Genomic DNA, 21,269 nt, shown 5'->3' on the forward strand with positions numbered 1-21,269 from the left:
CCAAATATGGTAAATGCTCAAAAATCAAAATCAAATGCATCGAATTAAGTAATATTCATAAATTTCTATTGATGGATAAGTAGAAGAATGATTCGATGTCGAAAAATCTGACAAATCTCCAGAAATGTTTTTCATTTCCTCGCATTCCTCAGCGCGCTGATCATTTTCGGTGTTATGGTAATAAGCACTTGGTCCATTCTGTCTGCACACTTTTATCGATTTTTGTTGATCATCCAAAGTAAATTTATTACATATCTCCGCAGTTTTCAGTATTCTTCAAATCTGATCAAAGTGTAACGGAGGTAAGGTAATTTCGCATTAAATGAGAGAATAATCCAATTTTCCCAAGTTTTGTACTTGGTCCCTTCTGACTTAACGGCGACCATATCATATTTGAACTTTAATTTAAACATTTGATCCATGAATGAACTTTGACACCTATGATCATGTTTGACGTTCGCTTAGTCGACAAAAACACCACAGGGGTTGTTCTTATCTGACATTTCGGAAGGGACACGGGTAACAAAATATACCCAAAATTTGAGTTTAAGTTTAGAGGTGTGACAAAATCACAAAAAAAAGTTTTTTGGGCATAAACAAACAAAAAACATTTAAAATTGAGTAAACATGAGTTTTTATACGAAACTTAAGCGTTTGGCACTAAAATTGGCTCAGGGCTTTAGGACCTTATTGTTCCAAACCTGGAATTTTTCTTAAAATAATTTAAAAATTTACTTCAGAGACCAATTTAATATTCGAAAATTACTCAAGGAATTCATTCATTCACTTTTCCTCTAGTTTTCCTAGGATGCCTTACAGGATTTTCTTTTAGAACTCGTTTCTTTAATAATTCATAACCAATAACCATTATTTTTTCCATTATTTTGTATCGATGCAGACATGATTCTAGATGCATCCCAGTGAGTTGTGTAATTCATGGCTGATGACCTGCAGCTACATTCACCTTTAGGAGGGTTCACAGGAGGTGACCTTTCCAGCGGCTAACGAGACTCTGTATATACCCTTTATCTCGCTTATCCCACCGTCGGTCGCCCTAGTGTACTGAGTACACGCACTTTGCGAAAAGTCGAAAAACACGTTGAAAATCCCTTCAAATTGATCCGAGTGTTGGTCCTATTCCAAGATCTACTCTTCTTCTTGCTTGTAGAGAAGAAATTTTTCGAAAAAATCAACGAAAAGTATTCGAAAACATCGTGTTTTTAACCTAAGTTTTTAGGCGTGTACTCAGTACACCAGTGCGACCGCTCGTGTAACTTTTTTTTACCAGGCCCGTCACACGAGCGGTCGCGTCGTGTACTGAGTACACGCGGAGCAATTTTGATTGTACATCCAAAGCTAGGCAAGATAGAATATGGATGTCTTCGACAAATTTCTTCAGTCCAATGGTACCAATTGGTCAGTGGACAGAAAACACTTTGGAAACATCCTCATCTTCCTGTGGCCATCGGAGTGTGCCCCGGGGGAACCGATGTAGTGGACATTTCGCAATACAACATCTCGTACACAAATATCTCAGGATCTAGATTTTTTAGCAAGATGGTGTCTTCGGCAAAGTTATTCAGTAGTTCAAGGGCTAACATTTGATAGGCTGCTTGTTTCGAAATTCTGCCACCAGATGGTGCTAGTGAGCATTTAATTTTTCAAACACCGATATCTCCAGCTCCTGATTACCTAGAAAGATGATGTCGTCGACAAAGTTGTTTAGTAGGTCAAGGACTAACATATGATAAGCTACCTAACAAGAAAAACTGCCACAAGATGGCGCTAGTGAGCATGCAATATTTCAATCACGAATATCTCAGGATCCCGATTTTTTAGAAAGATGGTGTTTTCAGCAAAGTTGTTCAGTAGTTCAAGGGCTACCATGTGATGATCTTCTTGATTCGGAATTCTTTCAATAGATGGTGCTAGTGAGCATGATATTTTGCGAACACAGATATCTCAGGATCCAGGCTACCTATAAAGTTGACGTCTTCGACAAAAATGTTGAATAGGTCAAGGTCTAGTATGTACCCAACTTTGATCGCGAATAACTTAAGATAATGATATTTTAGCAAGATGGTGTTTTCAGCAAAGATGTTTAGTAGGTCAAGGACCAAACATGTGATATGCAGTTTGATTCAGAATTCTTCCACAAAACGAAATTTTCGAATTGAATTATTTCAGGATCCTGGTTAGGAAAATAAAATTAGATTACAAAGTTGGTGTCTTTGATGAAGTTGTTCTTCCACATTCAATTCAATTAGATTTCAAATAATTCCATCAGGCTAAAGAAAGAGTTCCTGGTTTATTTTTTTCAAATACAGAATCTCAAGTTCCCGATTATTTTAAAAATTGACGTCTTCATCAAATTTATTAGGTAAAGAAAGTGCTCACATATTATTGGCAATTATATTTTGAGTAACCCTGCGCCAGTGAGCATTTAATTTTCTGAACATCTTATGATACTGATCATTTGGGCTCATCAATACACGTTTTGTCAAATGTTAAAACATTTCGCTACCAGTAAATTAATGGATAAGCACAAAATAAAATAAAACATATAGGGTTCATTCGACTTCAAATTGAACAATATTATTTTTATATTTAGTAGAAAAGTAGGACGCAAACTTCTCGTTGCTGGTGATAATCTAAATTCGTTGCTGCACATCTCGTGAGAACACACTCTCGCAGTACTGGTCGGGTTTGATATTATGGCACGTCTTTTTCCTCCGGAAAATCAGCTTGAGAGATAGGCTTATGATTATCGCCGTGACCGATAATTTCACTTACTGGTTGTTTACAAATAAATTCAAAGTGCTCTTTGTGCTAGTATAATCATAATATGGTTATACTAGCACAAAGAGCACTTTGAATTGATTTGTAAACAACACAGGCAATATCTATCACATTCGAGGTGATTCGAACAATGTTGTAGTGTGCGTGCCATCCCGTGAGTCGCCATGAGAGACCGAGTTTCTCATATCACTTTGCACTAACAGATCCATCTTTGTTTTTGTGTAACAGCTTTCTGCCGCCCATGAGCCTCTGTACGTGCCATAAATTCTGTTGTTCTTTTAACTTGTACTGTGCGCCGTGTGTTGGAGCTGTCTCGCTCTCTCTCACGGGCAACTCGAAAACAGCGCGCACAGAAAAAGTCAAACGTTTTATAGCTTTCATAGGCTCATGAGCCTATGCATGCTATAAAACGTTTGATTTTTACTGTGCGCTCTGTTTTCAAGTTTCCCGTGAGAGAGAGCGAGACAGCATCAACACACGGCACACAGTAAAAGTAATGAGAACAAAAGAATTTATGGCACGTACAAAGGCTCATCAGATATTTTATAGGCCCTTTCATTTTTTTTTTCAAATGGAAGTAAAAATGAAAAGCATCGTGTACTAAGTCTAGCACCAGTTTTAAGGCTATTATTCGCATTATTTAAACCAATCAATGTGCTTGAAATATACTGTTTGATAGCAGAAAAATATCACGTGCTACTGTAGTATGCTATTGACAATTTTATCAGAAAATTCAGTTGAATTCACAGAATAGATGTTTGCTAGAAAACCGATTACGCCTTCATAACTATTTGATCGTTATTTTGTATTATTGTTTACCTTTTAGAACCACCGACACGTTCGGCATTTGTACAGAAGAACTGTAAAAAAACTTCCGAATCAGTAGATTTGAGACGTCTCGTGAAAAGGTCTATTGCTCAATTGTAACCACCATTGACAGTTCTTCGATTTCAGTACAGACAAAAAGGCGTCACTGGCTGCAATGATTTTGATCGTCATATTTTTAAATATAGTCAAACCTTTATTAGTCGATGTTCCATAGTTCGATATCGACTCATGAAACCATACTTAAAACAAAAAAAATCATAATTACTATAATGCTCCCTTTTATCAGCTTTCTAAAGAATATCTGTTCCATAAGTCGATGATCTTTTGAGTATCGACTGGATATTTGACTGTCCATGAAATTTTGAAGTATATTCTGATGGGATTTTCATGCTGAAGAGCATTGTTTTCGAATCACACGGTTTATTACATGGTAAACATGCATCAGTCTTGGACAGAATAAACAACTTAGTTGAAGACGTCATTTTCATGATTAAGCAATCACGATTCTAGATATTTGGGTTGAAAATTTAGCATACTCAGTGGCACCATCTAGTGGAAGAATTCCCAAACAAGTGTGGCCCATCACAAGTTTGTACTTGACTTACTGAACTTTTGAGCCCAGAAGTTTATGTTTGGATGTAATCGGGATCCTTAGATATTAGCAATCAAAATATGCATGCTGAATAGCGCCACCAGTTGAAAGAATTTTAAAACTTGAGGTTCCTTGCATTTGAGCCTTCATCTTTGAACAACCTTGCCGAAGGGGTAATATTTATTAGTAATGAAAATATCTCAGGATCATTTTTCTAAGCGATCAGGATCCAAATATATCTGCGTTCGAAAAATTGCATCTTCAGCGTCGTTTTGTGGAAGAAATCCGAATCAAACGGCACATCACATGTTTAGTCCTTAATCTACTAAACATCTTTGCCGAAAACACCATTTTGCTAAAATATCGTTATCCTGAGATATTCGCGATCAAAATCTGTTGATAGAATTTCAAGTTGGGTGGCTTATTACATGCTAGACCTTGACCTATTCAACACTTTTGTCGAAGACGTCAACTTTATAGGTAACCAGGATCCTGAGATATCTGTGTTCGCAAAATATCATGCTCACTAGCGCCATCTATTGAAAGAATTCCGAATCAAGAAAATCATCACATGGTAGCCCTTGAACTACTGAACAACTTTGCTGAAAACACCATCTTTCTAAAAAATCGGGATCCTGAGATATTCCTGATTGAAATATTGCATGCTCACTAGCGCCATCTTGTGGCAGTTTTTCTTGTTAGGTAGCTTATCATATGTTAGTCCTTGACCTACTAAACAACTTTGTCGAAGACATCATCTTTCTAGGTAATCAGGATCTGGAGATATCGGTGTTTGAAAAATTAAATGCTCACTAGCACCATCTGGTGGCAGAATTTCGATACAAGCAGCCTATCAAATGTTAGCCCTTGACCTACTGAATAACTTTGCCGAAGACACCATCTTGCTAAAAAATCTAGATCCTGAGATATTTGTGTACGAGATGTTGCATTGCGAAATGTCCACTACATCGGTTCCCCCGGGGCACAATCCGATGGCCACAGGAAGATGAGGATGTTTCCAAAGTGTTTTCTGTCCACTGACCAATTGGTACCGTTGGACTGAAGAAATTTGTCGAAGACATCCATATTCTATCTTGCCTAGCTTTGGATGTACAATCAAAATTGCTCCGCGTGTACTCAGTACACGATGCGACCGCTGGTGTAACTTTTTTTTGAGCGACTGACGGAAGGTTATCCATGCTGTTCCATGGGATTCAGGAAAACACTTGAGTTAGTTTTTCACACTCGTTTATTTCTTCTTCTCTCTCTATCTCACTGTTCTCTTGTCTAGCCTCACCATTCACCTCCACTCTACTTCACCAACTTCCTTAAGACTGTTCTGACCTTATCTCACGCTTCACTTCCCTCGACCACATGGTTATCGTCTTGGAGAATCAGCCTGAGATGTCTTTGAGGTTCCAAACATTTACTGTGTCTTACACTCGTTCGCCTTTCTTTGGTAGGATTACATGGATAAATGGTCGATATTGTCCATTGCGGAGCTTACGAACACTTATGTTCAACATGACCATGGTTACTACCAGTGGGATACGTGCAGAGCCCTCTGTTTGTCAGTGCCTTGAGGTTTTGGGTTGTATTAAGTAAGCTGCGTACAGATCGGGTGACCAAACATAGAGTAGAAACACACAACACAAACACTTTCCTGAATTATAAACATTCAAATGACATGAAAACTTTACTACAACCCGTTACAATTGCCAAGGATATTTTTAACAAATTACTGGAAAAACTCCTAAATCTAAGAGATGTTTCTAAAGGGAATCCTAAAGTAATCGCTGATTGAACTTCTGTAGGAATATCTGATAAACTTCTGCAAGGTATGCAAGTTTGAGGAATATGAGAAGAAATACTTGAGAAACCTTCACGCCTATTCTACATAGTCGCGATAGAATCTCTGAACATAGTTTTTGGAGTCTCTAGAATTTTGCACCGGAACATTCTCTAGAGAACAGCGTTTTTAGAGATCATTCTGGTGAAAAAAGAGACCTTAGAGGCATTCCATTGGAAATATAAACATTTTAGCAACTTTCATTAAAATAGAGACTGAAAACATACCTACTACCAGCCCTGGAATTGAGGTCAATCGGTCCAAGCATTTTGACACTTCAACGGGGATTAAAAATCTAGGAGTCATTTATTTTGGATCTGGTGTACTTACTCAATTTACCGCTGGGCTGGTTAGGTAAGTTTCTAGACAACAATGGCATTTGCCTCGTCAGGTTACTGATCACTAAAGAGAAGGGAGAGGAAGTGATGTTGCATTTAGCTCGCCCACTGTAACCCGTATACACCTCTCGATTAACACGAGTTCCTGCGGGAGCGTATAGGTATTGGGTAGAGCGATTTCTGGCAGAGATGTAATTTGCCAATGCATCAGGCTTAAAAGAATTGATTATGTTAAAAGATTAGAGGCAACGAAAACATATACCGATCTAGCGATAGCTTTAAATGTATATGAATAGGAAGAAATAAGTATTATCGTTTAACTAAACATTACATATACTCCGCAATTGGATTGACAAATTGATGTGAAATTTGCGAAAAGGTTACACGTCTTCTCGGTGAGAACTCATGTTCCGTGACCGGTCGTTTGAGAACGTCGCGATCCATTAGGAGCCCGCACTATACAAATCTCGTACAGCACGTCGTTGGAACTGTAGAGTAAAGTGGGGCAAAAGTTCGAGTGGGTCAAGAGTTTCTTTTTGATATTTCTAGCTCAATTCAAAACAAAACTTATAAATGTCATGGTAGTTCGAATGCTATTCAAGTAAGAGACTTTTACTCCAAATATTGTAAAAATTGATTGAGATTTGGAAAAGTTATGGCTATTTGTTGTTTTTCGACGTGGATATTGTAATTTTTTGTCATCCTTCCGTTGCATGGAATCAATTGAAGATGAAATCTTTTTCAATATTTTATGTAAGAGCGTTTCTAGGCCTATCATAAGGAAGCTTTGAGGTGTATTAGTTTTTGCATAAATGATTGGAAACAATTTTTGGCTCGTAGTGGGGCAAAAGTTCGAACCAGCGGGGCAAAAGTTCCCATGTATATACCCACGGAAAAATTTGCATATTACCTTAAATCCATATATTATCTTCAAATTTAGCAACATTTGTCTGACCGTGCGAAAAATGTCACCAAAATTTTACATTTCCACTTAGTTTTGCGAAAAACAGCAATTTTTGCGTATATTACAATTAAGTCTGTTTTGGGCAATTTTTTGATGAACATTTAGTGTGTATTTTAAGTTTACGGCTGGTGTAAAGTATGCCTGTCATAAAAGTATCGATATTTTGTGTTTTAACCAGCGAACTTTTGCCCCACACTAGATTCGAACTCTTGCCCCACCGGTGGGGCAGAAGTTCATTTAATACAATCAATTTTGAAACTGTTATAACTAAAAATGGTTAAATGTTTTACATCACAAGTTTGATCAGCAAAATTATAGCCAATATGTTTAAGGTTCACTGTATGGCATTTGTTTTGTTTCAACTGCTATTGTTTTCGTGGAAACTTTGATTATACCACTTATACATGATTATACATGATTGCCCAACCTTACTCTAATATTTGTTAACTGGAAAACTATGATTGATCACCTGATAAGTCCTTAGATTTACACTGAATATGCAAAACAATTATAATTCACAAGTCACCGTGCATTGTTACTCAATTTCAATTATGTAACTAACTGATGTTATATCTCTTTGCAGAGACCGCATTCGTACGACCAACAACTTCCTCGGCGATTGCTACTGTGCCGCCATCGTGGAGCACCTGTCCAAGAAGGAGCTCAAACTTACGGATTCCGACCGGCCACAATCTTACCGTGAGGACGACGAGCTCACCCTGGACGGGGAGGGCAAGATCCCCTCCAGATCGACCATCGAAGTTTGAATCGCTCGGCCCCAAAAAACCAAAGAATGATATTTTTACTGAGTGGTGTGGATTGAGATTTTGAAGAACGGAACAGTTTTGGAAGATTTTGAAGACATTGACGAATTTGACGGTTCACTGTGAACATCCATGGGGACCAACTCTTACCTAAAAGAACATACATTAAGATATTTGAAACCAGTTCCGCGTAGCGATACTGCTGCGATGCACCCGTTGACAGTAGTTAAATGTAGAGCATCTCCACCGTAGAGTAGCAGCGCAGACTACGCTGACTAGGGGGCAGCAAATGTGATATTAAATACTTGTCTAATAGCAATTTATGTAACCATCGAGAACAACTATCAACAATAATAGCTAATAGAATTGAGGAAGTGGGGTTTGTGTTTTCGGATTTGATGAAAGAATGCCAGAACTTATTTTTTAAATATATTTATTTTAAAACTTTTATCGCTTTCACTGCTTACATATGGCCTTTATGTAAATATAATATAAATACAATTCGATCGGCTTTGAAATTTGCTCTCTAGTTTTGGAATTTTCGAAAAAGAATTGCGAAAATGAGTACGATTAGTTCTAAAGTGATTCTCGTTTCAGGTGATTCTGATTGTGACATTTGCCGATAAAATGCTCTAGTTTATCATTTGTTACTTTACAAGGATAACTTCTCATTTTAATATTTTAGCGAAAAGCTCTATTTGCTTAACAGTCTTTTCCTCGCAAAATGCTGACATCCTGTCGCGGGTTATGTTACACACCGGGTTGCCCTCGGGCACGTTTGATACAGTTTTACATTCTTTCGAAGTGGGAATTGTAATTAAGGTATGCTATTATTAACATTAAACGATATGTACAGTCTAATATACGAGTAACTGGGAGAAGCAGGTTAAAATTCGATGGTACGTAAATTCATTTCTCATTTTTCGTTTAAAATCTATCCGGTTCCGTTGGAACCAAATGCTTTTTTACAGTTCAATTTTAAAACTCTTTCGCTAAAACTCTCTTTATTTACAAACTAGTTTGTATAATACGTCAAAAGGCACTTTGTTGTGAATCGATTAAAACTTAGACGCTAAATTTGTTTCTTTTCATTAAAAATTTGCTAATCGTGGAACTGTACAGGTCTAAGAAATAACTGTACAAGTGTGGGCATTGCCATGGAGAGGACTGATTCGTTTATTTACAGTCTTTTGTTACATTCCTAAAATCTACACAGCCATGTCGTTCCTAGAGTTGTGGGACGCGATTGGATTTCAGTAAGGTTTCCGCTGGCCTCTTTGCTGTGGAGGCCTTGGTAACGATACCATGTGATGGGAGGTTGGGACACCGGTCGAGACCACATGGGGCGAAATCGACGGTGAACGAGTTGCCAAGGGGGAAAGGGATGGGGAGAAACTAGGTGACATGGCTGACGATGTGCTGAAGCCTGCTGCCGAGTCGTGACTTATGGGCGATCTTGGCAGCAGATATTGATTAGGTGGTTGACCATGGTGACTACTGGTGCCCCGGGCCGAAAACACCGGGACATTGATAGACCGTGGTGCCACGTTGGTTAGCAGTGGAGGTGGGACGTTCTTGACGGTATGATGGAGCGAGTTTTTGCTTTTGGCACTAGATGTCCCACTGTTTCCACTGTGAACCGAGAGAGTGTCGTCTTTGAGGCGTGCAATCTCCGAGAAGACATGCGCCAGAGGTTGGTACTGAGGACCCCAATCTAGGAGGTAATCCCAGTTATAACTACCCGTTAGTTCTTCTTCGCTATGTACAATTGAGCTTAGGGAACCGTTCATGGAGATGCCCTGTTGTCCACCGACTACGGGGACATCTCCGTAGTTGCCCATCATGACGTGATCAACGGCGGCTCCTATACTGCCTGCGTTGGTCACTGTTTCATCAACACTACTCGCCCGATCGCTGTTGTTCGTCACGTCGTTCAGTTTGGCATAGATCAGGTTCGTCAGGTCAGACTCCCGGTGTTCGTCGTCGAACATATGCAACGTATCTATCGGCAGAGTATGGTGAAGCATAGCATCTTTGGAACTACCCAGGCCAATACTTTCCGAACACCTTCGCGAAGAATTTGAAGCATTACCTGTAGTTGCGTTATCTACGATTCCCAGTCTTGCCAAGTACTCCTGAGTATTTTGTACGGAAACATCCGAAAGTCTTCCATCCAGCTGCAGGGCATCCCTCTGGAGTGGACCACCTTCGTTGATCATTCGGATTTCTTCGTCTTCACCGTCGTCCTCTGCGGATCCTCGACCACTCGATCCCGACTGTTCTGATCCGGAAAGTTCAGAAGTCGTAGCATTTCCCGAATTGGAGCTGGCTCCGTACGGAGGAATCTCGTCGTACTTCGGGGGAGCAAACTGCCCAGCGGTGTTGGTATTACTTGAGCTGCCTCTGATCGGAATGGTATCGAAAGCGCTTGGATCTACGTAGTTGTTCGAATGCCCCACGGATTCCGTACTCAAACCAGATTTGTTCACATGCTTTTGCTGTCGGTTTCTCATATGCAAGAACAAGAACACAGACGCTGCACAAATGACCACCAGCAAAATAGATATCAACAGGCCCAATGCCCAATTAGCCAAACCATTACTCGCGGATACGGATTCCGAGCTTCCGTAGTCTCCACCGCCATCACCACCTCCTTTCACATGACCAAGAGTGTCGATCGAAATCTCCACAACGGTCATGTTCGTGAGCGATCCTTGACGTCCGGAACTGGCTGTCACGACCAGACTAATATCTCTGCCAGCTTCCAAAGAAGCCGCCACGTCATCCAACTTCTTCTTGACCAAGATGGCTCCCGTTGTCCGATTCATCTTGAAGTACGGATGCTGAGTGGTCAACTGATACACTATTCTTCCATCAGGTCCTCGATCACGATCCGTAGCCGTCACGTGTCCAACGACGTACCCAACAGGCAGATGTCCCGTATCGGGCGTCTTCAGGATAAACCGGTACGTCCTTTCAGTGAACTGTGGACTGAACTCATCCCTGCTTTCGATCATAATGCGAACCTTCACGGTTTTCGACTTTCCACCGGTATCCGTAGCTCTCAGCGTAAACGAGTATCGATTCTTCTCCTCGTAATCGAACACCGCATTCGAGTTGATCACACCGGAAACCGAATCCACCTTGAACAGTTTCCAACCGTCGTCAACGCTGGAGTAACCACTGGTCATCGCGTTGTCAATCGAGTAGTTTACCCGGCCGTACTCTCCCCGATCCATATCGGTTGCTCGAGCCGTAAATATGCTGATCCCAATCGGTTCGTTCTCCCCGACAAATTCCAGATACTCCGGAACTGGGAACTGCGGTTCGTTATCGTTTTCGTCAGTCAAATTTATCACGAAAGGATGAACGCTACATTTGGGCAGCACATGGCTGTCGCACGCCCGAATCACCAAATTGAACTGCGTAGGTCCGCGATCGTAATCCAGATTGTTGTTGATGTAGAGCAATCCTGTGATCAAGTCGATCGAGAACCAACCTCCATCGTTACCGGATACAATCTGGTACACGACCTCCGAGTTCGGCGAATTCAGCAGATCGGCATCAACGGCCGATATTTGACCGATCGAGTACTTGATCGGAGCCGTCTCGCTGATCGCCACTTCGTACGGACCCGGCTGGAACTCGGGTGCATTGTCATTGGCGTCTTCTACGGTGATCGTTACCCGGATAGCCGAAGACATGTTCATACCTTTGTACATCATGGTCGCCCCCGGTTCGGTGACAACCAGACGTAGTTCGTAGTAATCGGTCGTTTCTCTGTCGAGGGACTTCACTAAAAGGATTGCGCCTGACGGGTAGGAAATCTCAAAGCAATTATCGTCGTTTCCGTCGATGATTTCAAACGCAATGCTCGAACTAACATCGACCTGCTCGGCGATAGCCTTGGGGATAAGGTTTGTGATTACGCTTCCCGTCGGGGCGTCCTCGTTGATCGATAGCCGGTACTGGCTCTGGATAAAGTGTGGATTGGCCTTACTCTTAGACTTCATTTCTAACCTAACCGTGGTCGATGAGCTTAGCGGTGGTACTCCAGAATCCGTTGCGGTGACCGTGAGGTACAGCGTTCCGGAACGGGTTCGATGCACTTGACTCATGTTGACGAACAGCTGCCCGGTGAGGGCGTCGATCGCGAAACCGATCGACGGCGGATTGATCGTGTACCGGATGGCGGCGTTGTTCTCGCTGTCACTGTCCGTGGCGTTGACTGCGATGATCGCGATATTGCTGTTGCTGTCTGTGTCGTCTGTGGGAAATAGAGATATTAGAATGTGATCCTTGATTTTTGTAACGAGGGAAGTTAGTACCGTTCAACATAGCGTGGTAGGTGATCTGCTGAAACTGAGGCGGATTGTCGTTGACGTCCGTCACCCGTACCGTGAGCAAGGTCCTAGCTACATGTGCAGAGTCCGATGCCAAAATCCTCAACTGAAACTCGTGACGGGCTTCGTAGTCCAAGGGCTTGATCAGGATCACCTTTCCGCTGTAGCGATCGATGGAGAAGTACGACTTCGCGTCCTCATCCGGACTGTCTCCGAAGCTGTACGTCAGGGGCGGGTTGGTGTCCACGTCGTTGGCCGTTATCGACGTTAATACAGTTCCAACGGTTGTAGCTAAAATAGAGAAATGATTGGTTAAACATCAATATTTTACATTCAGAAAAAGCGACATCTACCTTCGCTGACACTGATCACACTGTTGGGTGGGAAAGTCGGTTGATTGTCGTTCACATCCACCACATTGACGTTGATCGTTGCAGTGCCGGTCATCTGCGGAACTCCCTCGTCGGTAGCGATCACCTTCAGTTTGTACTTGTCGCGAATTTCCCGATCGAGCACGATGTTCGTTTTGACGATTCCGCTAAAGGCGGGTTCGATGATGAACGCATTGTCATGATTGCCGTCCACGATGTGGTACAGAATGTGAGCGTTCGATCCCTGATCGGTATCGAAAGCGTTCACTTTGATCACGAATTCACCCTTGTTGTTGCCTTCCCAAACCGATGCCGAGTACTGCTGTTGCGTAAACCGAGGAGCATTGTCGTTTTCGTCTTGCAACACCACCTTGATCGAGCAGTATCCGTACAGTAGAGGACTGCCGTCCGTTCTGGCTACAGCCACAAGATCAATTCCTTCCGTATTCAGACGACTGAAGCGTTCGTAATCCAGGTTGTGCGAGTTACGGATCTTCACTTCTCCGGTAACGGCGTCGATCGAAAACGTACCGTCCTCATTGCCCGATCCGAAGCTGTAGATGATCTTCTGTCGACGACCGTCGCTGCGAACTGCATTTAGGTGAAGCACTGTTTGACCGATCGGTGTGTTTTCAACCAAGTTCACTTTGTAGGAGTTGTTCTGGAACTTGAGTGCCGGAAGTTCCTGCTGAAGATCTCCCACACGAAGCTCGATCAACCCAGTAGCAACCTGCGGAGGGTTTCCCTTGTCCCTAGCTGTGACCTCTATGTGCAACAGTCTTCCGTTTTCACTGGCCAGGGACTGCGTAGCACTGAGAGCTCCCGTATTCGGGTTGATCCGGAACTTGGCATTGTTCGGATTGTCGTTCAAGCTGTATACAATCTCTCCGTTGCTTCCTTGATCGACGTCGGTGGCAGATATGTGCAACAGAGTTTGTCCCGGTTGAACCAACGCACCGATTTGTTCTTTGAAAGGGTACTTGTCGAAAACTGGTTTGTTATCGTTGACATCAGCGATGATCACTTGAACCTGGACACTCTGGGAACGGGCGTTGTATCGCCCGCCGTCCGTTGCGACCACCATGAAGTTGTAGATGCTTTGCCGCTCACGATCGAAATGTCTGAAATAAAAGAATGATCATCAGATTACCAGTCCATAATGACATCACAACCATCAACTTACCCAGCAGTCGTTATGACGCCACTTTTGCTATCGATATCGAACAGCCATTCGGTAACATTGGCCAACGAGTAGACGATCCTCGCATTGATCCCGATATCCGCATCCACGGCTTTCACCGTCAGGACGGTCGTACCGATCAGAGCGTCTTCGTCAATCGTGGCAATATACTTCTGCAGTTCAAACTTCGGATCGTTGTCGTTCTCGTCTTCAACGCGTACGGTAATGTTGCAATGGCCCTGATGCGACGTTGGCGATCCTCGATCCTGTGCCGTGATCTGCAGGACGTACCGTGCGTGGATCTCTCGATCTAGCGGACGGGCCGTCAAAGCGCCCGTGTTCATATCGATGCTGAACTTGTTGCCGATGTTGCCTCCTGAAAGCAGAACAGCTGTTAATACGACGTTATTCAGGAAGTAATCGCAAGAAACTTACCGGAAATGCTGTACGTGATCTCTCCGTTGAGTCCTTCATCTGCGTCGCTTGCCACAACCGTGTGAATCACTGACAGTTCACTGTTCTCCGGCACGGCCAATGGATAGCACGATCCAGGAAGAAACTCCGGAGCATGATCGTTCACATCGGTGATCCTCACCACCAACGTAGCGACGTCAAACTGGCTCATGTCCTTACTTGTTCCGGAAGCAGCACTTTTGAAGCGGTTCTGCTCCGTCACGTAGATCGGCACAGTGTACATGTCCTTGGACTCGCGATCGAATGTTCCTCGAGTGGTCACTATCCCTCGTACCGAATCGACTACAAAGTGATCATCCCCCACTCCTTTCGGAATCTCGTAGGTAAGATTCGCGTTACCGTTGTCGTTGTATGATTTGGCCGAAACTCGAACGACGAAGCTTCCGGTTGGGACGTTCTCCGTGATGTTGATGTGGTAGACGGACTCCAAGAATCTCGGCGGATTGTTGCTGGTGTTCTGGATCACCACTTGAATAGTGATCTTGGCTTCTTTGGAACGAGGAGTACCTTGATCAGTTGCAGTGATCACCAAATTGTACCGACCGGTAATCGAATTCTTGGAGTTGTCAGCGATGAAATTACTGCTGAAAGGTTTCGCCAGTTTGACGAATCCGGTATCAGGATCAATCGAAAATCGCTCGTCTTCATTTCCGCTGACAATTTTGTAGACAACACGACCGTTCTCACCGCTATCGCGATCGATGGCTACCACGTGCGACACAATATGATTCATTTCCATGGAGTCGCTTACGTAAACGGTTGTATCTTGAGCCTGCGGAACAACAAATTTCGGCGAATTGTCGTTGACATCGGTAACCATGATTCGAGCGGTGGCCGACGTTGTCATCCTTTCGGTAACGTTTGATGATTGATCTGTCGCCTGAACGATCAGCAGGAATTCTTTGGTTTCTTCGTAATCCAGTGGAGCCAACAGTGTCAACGAACCGGTCAGTGAATCGATCGAGAAAAACTCCTTTTGCGCCGTGGCCGGTTTGGAAATATTGTACTTGATCTCAGCGTTCGTTCCGGAGTCGTTATCGGTGGCCGTGAAGTTGAACACCACTGAACCAACGGCGGCATCTTCCGAAATGTAGACGTTCATGGGATCGCTGGGCCACTTCGGTGGATTGTCGTTTACATCGGCAATTTCGATTTTCACCGTTACGGCCGAACTCTGCGGATTGTTGCTGGCACTGGTGTCCAACGCACGGATCTCCATCCGATACTCGCTCTGTTGTTCTCGATCGAGTGATCGCGCGACAACCAGCTTGCCGGAGTTGCGATCGATGTCGAAAGCTCCCTCGGCAATATCGTTCGTTAGGGGCGTTAGCGTGTAAGTGATGTGAAGATCGTTTGAACTGGTGATGAGATTCTCCAGATCGGACTGTTCGTTGCCACTGATCGAGCCAATGACGTGCCCAACGCCAACATCCTCGCGAAGCTGTAAAGAATCGCAAATTGGAATCGATTGATCATTTCAAAACTAAATCTCTACTTACTCTAAAGACCAGGCTGGAGCTAGTGAACGTCGGTCGATTGTCGTTCAAATCCAGCACTTCTATCCGGAGCAGGCGAACGGTTTGCCTCGGAGGTTTTCCGTTATCGGTGGCAGCCACTGCCAATCGGTAAATCGTTTTCTCCTCGTGATCGAGCGATGCCTTGGTGCGGATAAGCCCGGTGATGGGGTCGATCGTGAACATACCATGCCCGTCCGAGTCACGACCCTTCAGAATCGAATAGGTGATCGACGCATTGACGCCGTAGTCACGATCGATCGCCCGAACGCGGACCACTTCGGTGCCGATCGGTTGCTCTTCGCGGACGCTCACCACATCCTCCTGCGGATCGACGATCTCCGGCGAGTTGTCGTTGACGTCGAGGATCTTGATTTTGATGGAAACGCGCGAGCTGCGGTAGGGGGTTCCCTGATCGCGTGCTTCCACCACGAGGTCGTAGATGGATTTCGTCTCCCGATCGAGCCTGTCTCGCGTTGTGATTTCACCTGAAGTGAGGGACAAAAGTTAGTGTTTGCTTTTGACACAAGTTACCCTGGATAAAGCTTACCGGAAATTGGGTTGATCTGGAAGCTGGTGTTGCTCGGAATCAAGCTGTACCGAACCACGGCATTGATGCCTGCATCCGCGTCCGTAGCCGTTATCAACCCAATGACCGATCCTCGTCGCATGTTTTCCTCTATCTGGAACTCGTACAGTTGCTTGGCAAAGATCGGGTTGTTGTCGTTCGCGTCGAGTATGCTGACGATCACGTGAGTGGTGGCGGTCAACGTGGGAACTCCGTTATCACTGACGATCACCGTAATGTTGTAGCGCTCTTGGTCCTCGCGATCGAGCTTCGTGCGCAGGTAGATCCAGCCACTGTTGGGAAAGATGCCGAAAATCTCCGGAGTGTTGGCTTCGGTGGATTTTGAGGAGGATTTTCCCGTACGCGTTCGTTGATCATCCCCGAGAATTCGATAGGTGAGTCGAGCGTTGTTGCCGGTGTCAGCGTCGACTGCCGTTACTTGCATGATCTGTTCGGAAGACAAATAATAACAGTGAGATTCTATTGCGAGAGTAGATTCCAGGGATCGCCTTACCTGTGAATTACTGGGCGTTGATTCCGATACCTTGATCGAGTACTCGCTACGTTCGAAAACCGGTGCGTTGTCATTGACGTCCTGAACTTCGACCAAGATAGTGAGGTTGGTCGACAAGGACGGTATCCCAGAATCCGAAGCCGTCACAATCAGCGTGTGCCGTTGAACGGTTTCGTAATCGAGGGGGCGTGCCAAGCTCAGATGACCACTACGGCTGTCTATGCTGAAGAGATTACCCGTTGCAGGTCCGTTGTTGCTTAGACGGTAGGTGATCACACCACTCATTCCGGAGTCTTTGTCGTGTGCGTTGGCTGCATATAGAGGAGATCCGATTTCGACGTTCTCCGGGACCGATATCCGAACCGTGCTGGATTCGAACTCCGGTGGATTATCGTTGACGTCTTCGATATCGATGTTGACCTGGGTGTGACCGTAGGCTGGAGGATCACCACTGGTAGCTTGGATATTCAGTAGAACTTGAGGTTTCGTTTCGTGATCCAGAGTGCTTGCAACGCGGATGTTTCCAGAAACGGGATCGATTGCGAAGTACCCGTCTGGATCTCCTGAGTAGATGAAGTACCGGATGGAACCTCGGCTTCCTGAAATTCGACAGTTGGATTAGATTTGAAATCAAGGGATGAGATTACTAAGAATACGAACCTGAGTTACTGCTAGTGGCTGATACCGTTCCAACAACCGTATTCTTCTTGACATCCTCCTTGACGTAGTACGTGTACCGTGGCTTGTCGAAGATCGGTGGCCTTTGCGTGGCGTCGATCACACTGATGAACACCTCTGCATCGTGTGTCGATCGCAAACCTCCGCCATCGCTGGCCGAGATGTTTAGCCGGTGGTACGGTTGACTCCTGCTCGACAGCATGTTGGGACGGGCAACGAAGATCTCTCCGGTCAACCGATCCATCCGGAAGATGCCAGCTTCGTTGCCAGCCACGATCCGATAGCTGATGGTTCCGAAGCTACCCGAGTCCGAATCGGTTGCCACGATCACCACTACCGGGGTGGATAGGAGTGAATTCGTCGGCATGGATTCACGCAGGGAAACGTTGTACTCGCGAGGGTAGAACGTCGGTCGGTTGTCGTTGACATCGGTTAGCTGAATTTTGACCATTGCCGTCGTGCTGAGGCCACCTGTTGACGAGGTAATACAATTGATCGTTTAACATTCACGCTTGCATCACTTTGCAAAAAAAACCTTGAAAATCATTTCATATAGAAATTCACAGAGCATCAACCTATTCTACAAGATCTATTGTACCGAATTGTAATTTTATGGCTGTCTCAGTCTAATAAATTAAAACGGCTTGTTTGGCCAAGCCGTTTTAATTTATTAGACTGAGAAAGCCATAAAATTACAATTGTCCTCCCAGTCGCAACACCATCACTAATTGTACCGAATTTCATTTTTTTTCTGGGGGTTGATCTGGTTCACGCGCCAGTCTAGTTTACTAATGGCTGTGGGTTCAAATCCCGTCAAAAGAAGTTTCTTTTTTTTACAAGCTTGTCAATCAATTTAAGCTCGATTCTTTGGAAGTTAGCAACCTAACATAAATTGAACAAAATCCAGTTTTCACAGATCATGTTGATCTAGGCGTAATGTGGATCTAAGAGAATCTGTTGATTTAGAGATGACCCTGGAAAATTGCATACCTCCACTTAAAGAGTACCCCAGCGATCAGACTTACCTCGATCGGTGGCGATGATGGGAAACTCGTACGAATTGCGCGTCTCGTAGTCCAGCTCGGCGGCGATGCAGACCTCGCCGGTGCTCGAGCGGATCTCGAACTCGGTGATCTTCTTGTAGCCCTCGCCGAGGGTGTAATTTACCATCGCATTGACGCCGCAGTCCGGATCGGTGGCGGATACCTGCAATTAGCGCACAAGAAAAAAAAACGCAAGGGAACTATTAGTAATGGTTTAATTTATCTATTGGTGATGGGTGGGGGTTTGCGGAGGTTTGCTGGGACGGATGATTGCGCGGCGTTTATCTAGGTTGGTATGGAGGATTTATTTGAACACTGCAGAAGGGTGGGCGTTGAAGGCGAAGAATGAGTAGCTATGGCGGAGCAGGTGAGATCTATGTCCAGAACTGAATCAACAAAATTTCAAATACGAACAGGGGGCTTTTATCTTTGCCGGCGTTAATGTGTAATTAATTTAATAACAATCATTTCAGAGATCTGTTTGTAGAAGTTAGGCAAGAAGTAAGCATTTTTCGTGTTATGCTGTTCGTATGGTCATTTCTACACGGAGTAGGATAGATTGCTGATCGGCAATGCAAACTGCGATAAAAAAGAAGTGTGGAATGTCGGGTCGTTGGTTACCGAACTGGCCAGTTTTCGCTTCCAGAAACTCCATGCTATGATCCAAATTAGGCAAGGACAAGTACGACATTATTTCAATTTAGGGTAGTGAGGTGATTGAAAGATGGTAGCAGTAATTTGACCAACAATTGAATAGCATAGAAAACACAGGAATTAAAAGCAAAATCTGCGGAAGGACAATTGTCGGTGTTCAGCCAGACTGAACAAGTTTTTTATATTTGGCGCTACAAAGATTTGCAAAAGGTTCATCTAATTTGATTTTTTTGACGCTATTTCATTAAAGATGTGATACCAAATAGATGAAATCCAGTATAACAGGAACGGTGTTCCCACCACCGTATTATCAGAAAAAAAATTCCATCAAATCTGTGCTCACTAGTCGTTTTCTATATCTATATCTAGCATGTCTGGGTAAAATTAAAAAAATCGAAGGGTCCGTTTTGAAGTTACGCCCTTTTGATTGAATTGAAAGGAATTTGGGCAATTTCAACGGGTTTTCATTGGCCGTGATTATCAGATGAAACATACCATCAATATTTCTTCAAAGTTTATTTGATCATTTGTTACTTCTAAGCAATGTTTTGAATGAGAAGATCGACGAAATTTTGAGTTACCCCTTTTTGGAGGTGTAACCATTGAAAACACTCACTTTAAATATAATAATTATGAGTTATAAGACTGTTAAGCATGTTCAACACATCTCACTTACATGCCGCAAAAGTTTTTCTCAATTATTTGGTTTTCCATAGGCTCAAGCGCTATGAGGCATTACGGAGCCAATTTAGTATTATTCATAAAATATTGTTAAAGCCCATAAAGCTGCCCCTCGGCTGTTCCAGCAAACTTTGTACTGCCCCAGAATTTAATCCTCAATTGCTGAGTACTGCACTATTGGCCAAACTATGGCACTCTAGACCATTGTTAATATTCTTGTGATCGTGTATTGTATACATTACCACATTTAGTTTTTTCACAAATTTACTATTTTACTCGTGAGTTTTCCGTTCTTTTCGATCATACAAACACGTAAGAGCCCTGGATGAATACAATAGTGACAAAATTAAATCCATCAACCCATTTTCAAGCTTACTCCTTGAAATACGTTTATGAAAAAAAAACAGTTAATTGCGAAAAACTCTCACGACATGTAACTGCAATGTGTCATTGAAAACATTTGAACATGCTTAACAGTATTATGCATAGTTGATCGATTTAAAGTTGATGTTTTGAATGGTTGGAGGCTGCGTTTTAAATTTTGAGTCACGCTTTATTGTAAATTTTGCACCTTATCGAACGCGACGATTGGTAATCATCGCCAGTGAAATCGTCGCCAGCCAACCAGCCTCTGCTAATTCGACGTTTCATCAGTCTTACCAACGTAACGAAAAATCACCTCCTTTGATTCGTTTGCTAGCGACGATTTTGTCGGTCTATTGAAAAGTTGGCGGCACGTTTTGTTGGCCACGATACAGACAATACCTCGTTCCGCGTTTTTTCGCAATCCGGCTGGTGGATATTACATTCGGCGGATGCCACGTGCAAATGTTCTGTGGAAACATGTTTTTCAAAGTGATCATAGTGTTTTTCGGAGATTATATCAAAAGATTATTTGTGAAGTTTTGTTTTGTACATGAGTGTCAAACTGCATACATTCTCGCGTTGACATTTATAGCCCCGCCTATCTCCGTCAGCAAAAGATGTTCCTACTGCGACGCCAGCGACATTCTTCTTCTATGGTTTATTACTTCTATTATTACAACAGTTGCCAATGGTCATGGATGAGATCTTTCCAACATATTCCATATATTGACTACTGACTTTCATTTAAA

At 43.5% G+C, this 21,269-nt stretch overlaps 2 protein-coding genes across 5 annotated transcripts in view; one reads left to right on the forward strand and one right to left on the reverse strand.

The window, feature by feature from the left end:
* LOC5565890 (excitatory amino acid transporter) overlaps nucleotides 1–8,508 on the forward strand; it is a 42,813-nt gene extending 34,305 nt beyond the window's left edge. For all 3 annotated transcript variants that reach the window (XM_021848159.1, XM_021848157.1, XM_021848158.1), the window contains exon 6: nucleotides 7,954–8,508. In XM_021848159.1, coding sequence (XP_021703851.1) covers nucleotides 7,954–8,137 — 184 coding nt within the window. In that variant the 3' untranslated portion in view covers nucleotides 8,138–8,508. The remainder of the gene's footprint in view (nucleotides 1–7,953) is intronic.
* A 169-nt stretch (nucleotides 8,509–8,677) lies between these two features.
* The window catches only part of LOC5565885 (protein dachsous), a 409,900-nt gene continuing 397,308 nt past the window's right edge, over nucleotides 8,678–21,269 (reverse strand). For both annotated transcript variants that reach the window (XM_021848155.1, XM_021848156.1), the window contains exons 4-13: nucleotides 18,802–18,982; nucleotides 17,759–18,247; nucleotides 17,099–17,697; nucleotides 16,567–17,032; nucleotides 16,002–16,504; nucleotides 14,464–15,943; nucleotides 14,032–14,404; nucleotides 12,831–13,969; nucleotides 12,463–12,768; nucleotides 8,678–12,401 (exon numbers count right to left, since the gene is read on the reverse strand). In XM_021848155.1, coding sequence (XP_021703847.1) covers nucleotides 9,388–12,401; nucleotides 12,463–12,768; nucleotides 12,831–13,969; nucleotides 14,032–14,404; nucleotides 14,464–15,943; nucleotides 16,002–16,504; nucleotides 16,567–17,032; nucleotides 17,099–17,697; nucleotides 17,759–18,247; nucleotides 18,802–18,982 — 8,550 coding nt within the window. In that variant the 3' untranslated portion in view covers nucleotides 8,678–9,387. The remainder of the gene's footprint in view (nucleotides 12,402–12,462; nucleotides 12,769–12,830; nucleotides 13,970–14,031; nucleotides 14,405–14,463; nucleotides 15,944–16,001; nucleotides 16,505–16,566; nucleotides 17,033–17,098; nucleotides 17,698–17,758; nucleotides 18,248–18,801; nucleotides 18,983–21,269) is intronic.

The sequence above is a fragment of the Aedes aegypti genome, chromosome 2, assembly GCF_002204515.2.
Source record: "Aedes aegypti strain LVP_AGWG chromosome 2, AaegL5.0 Primary Assembly, whole genome shotgun sequence".
NCBI classification, from domain to species: domain Eukaryota; kingdom Metazoa; phylum Arthropoda; class Insecta; order Diptera; family Culicidae; genus Aedes; species Aedes aegypti.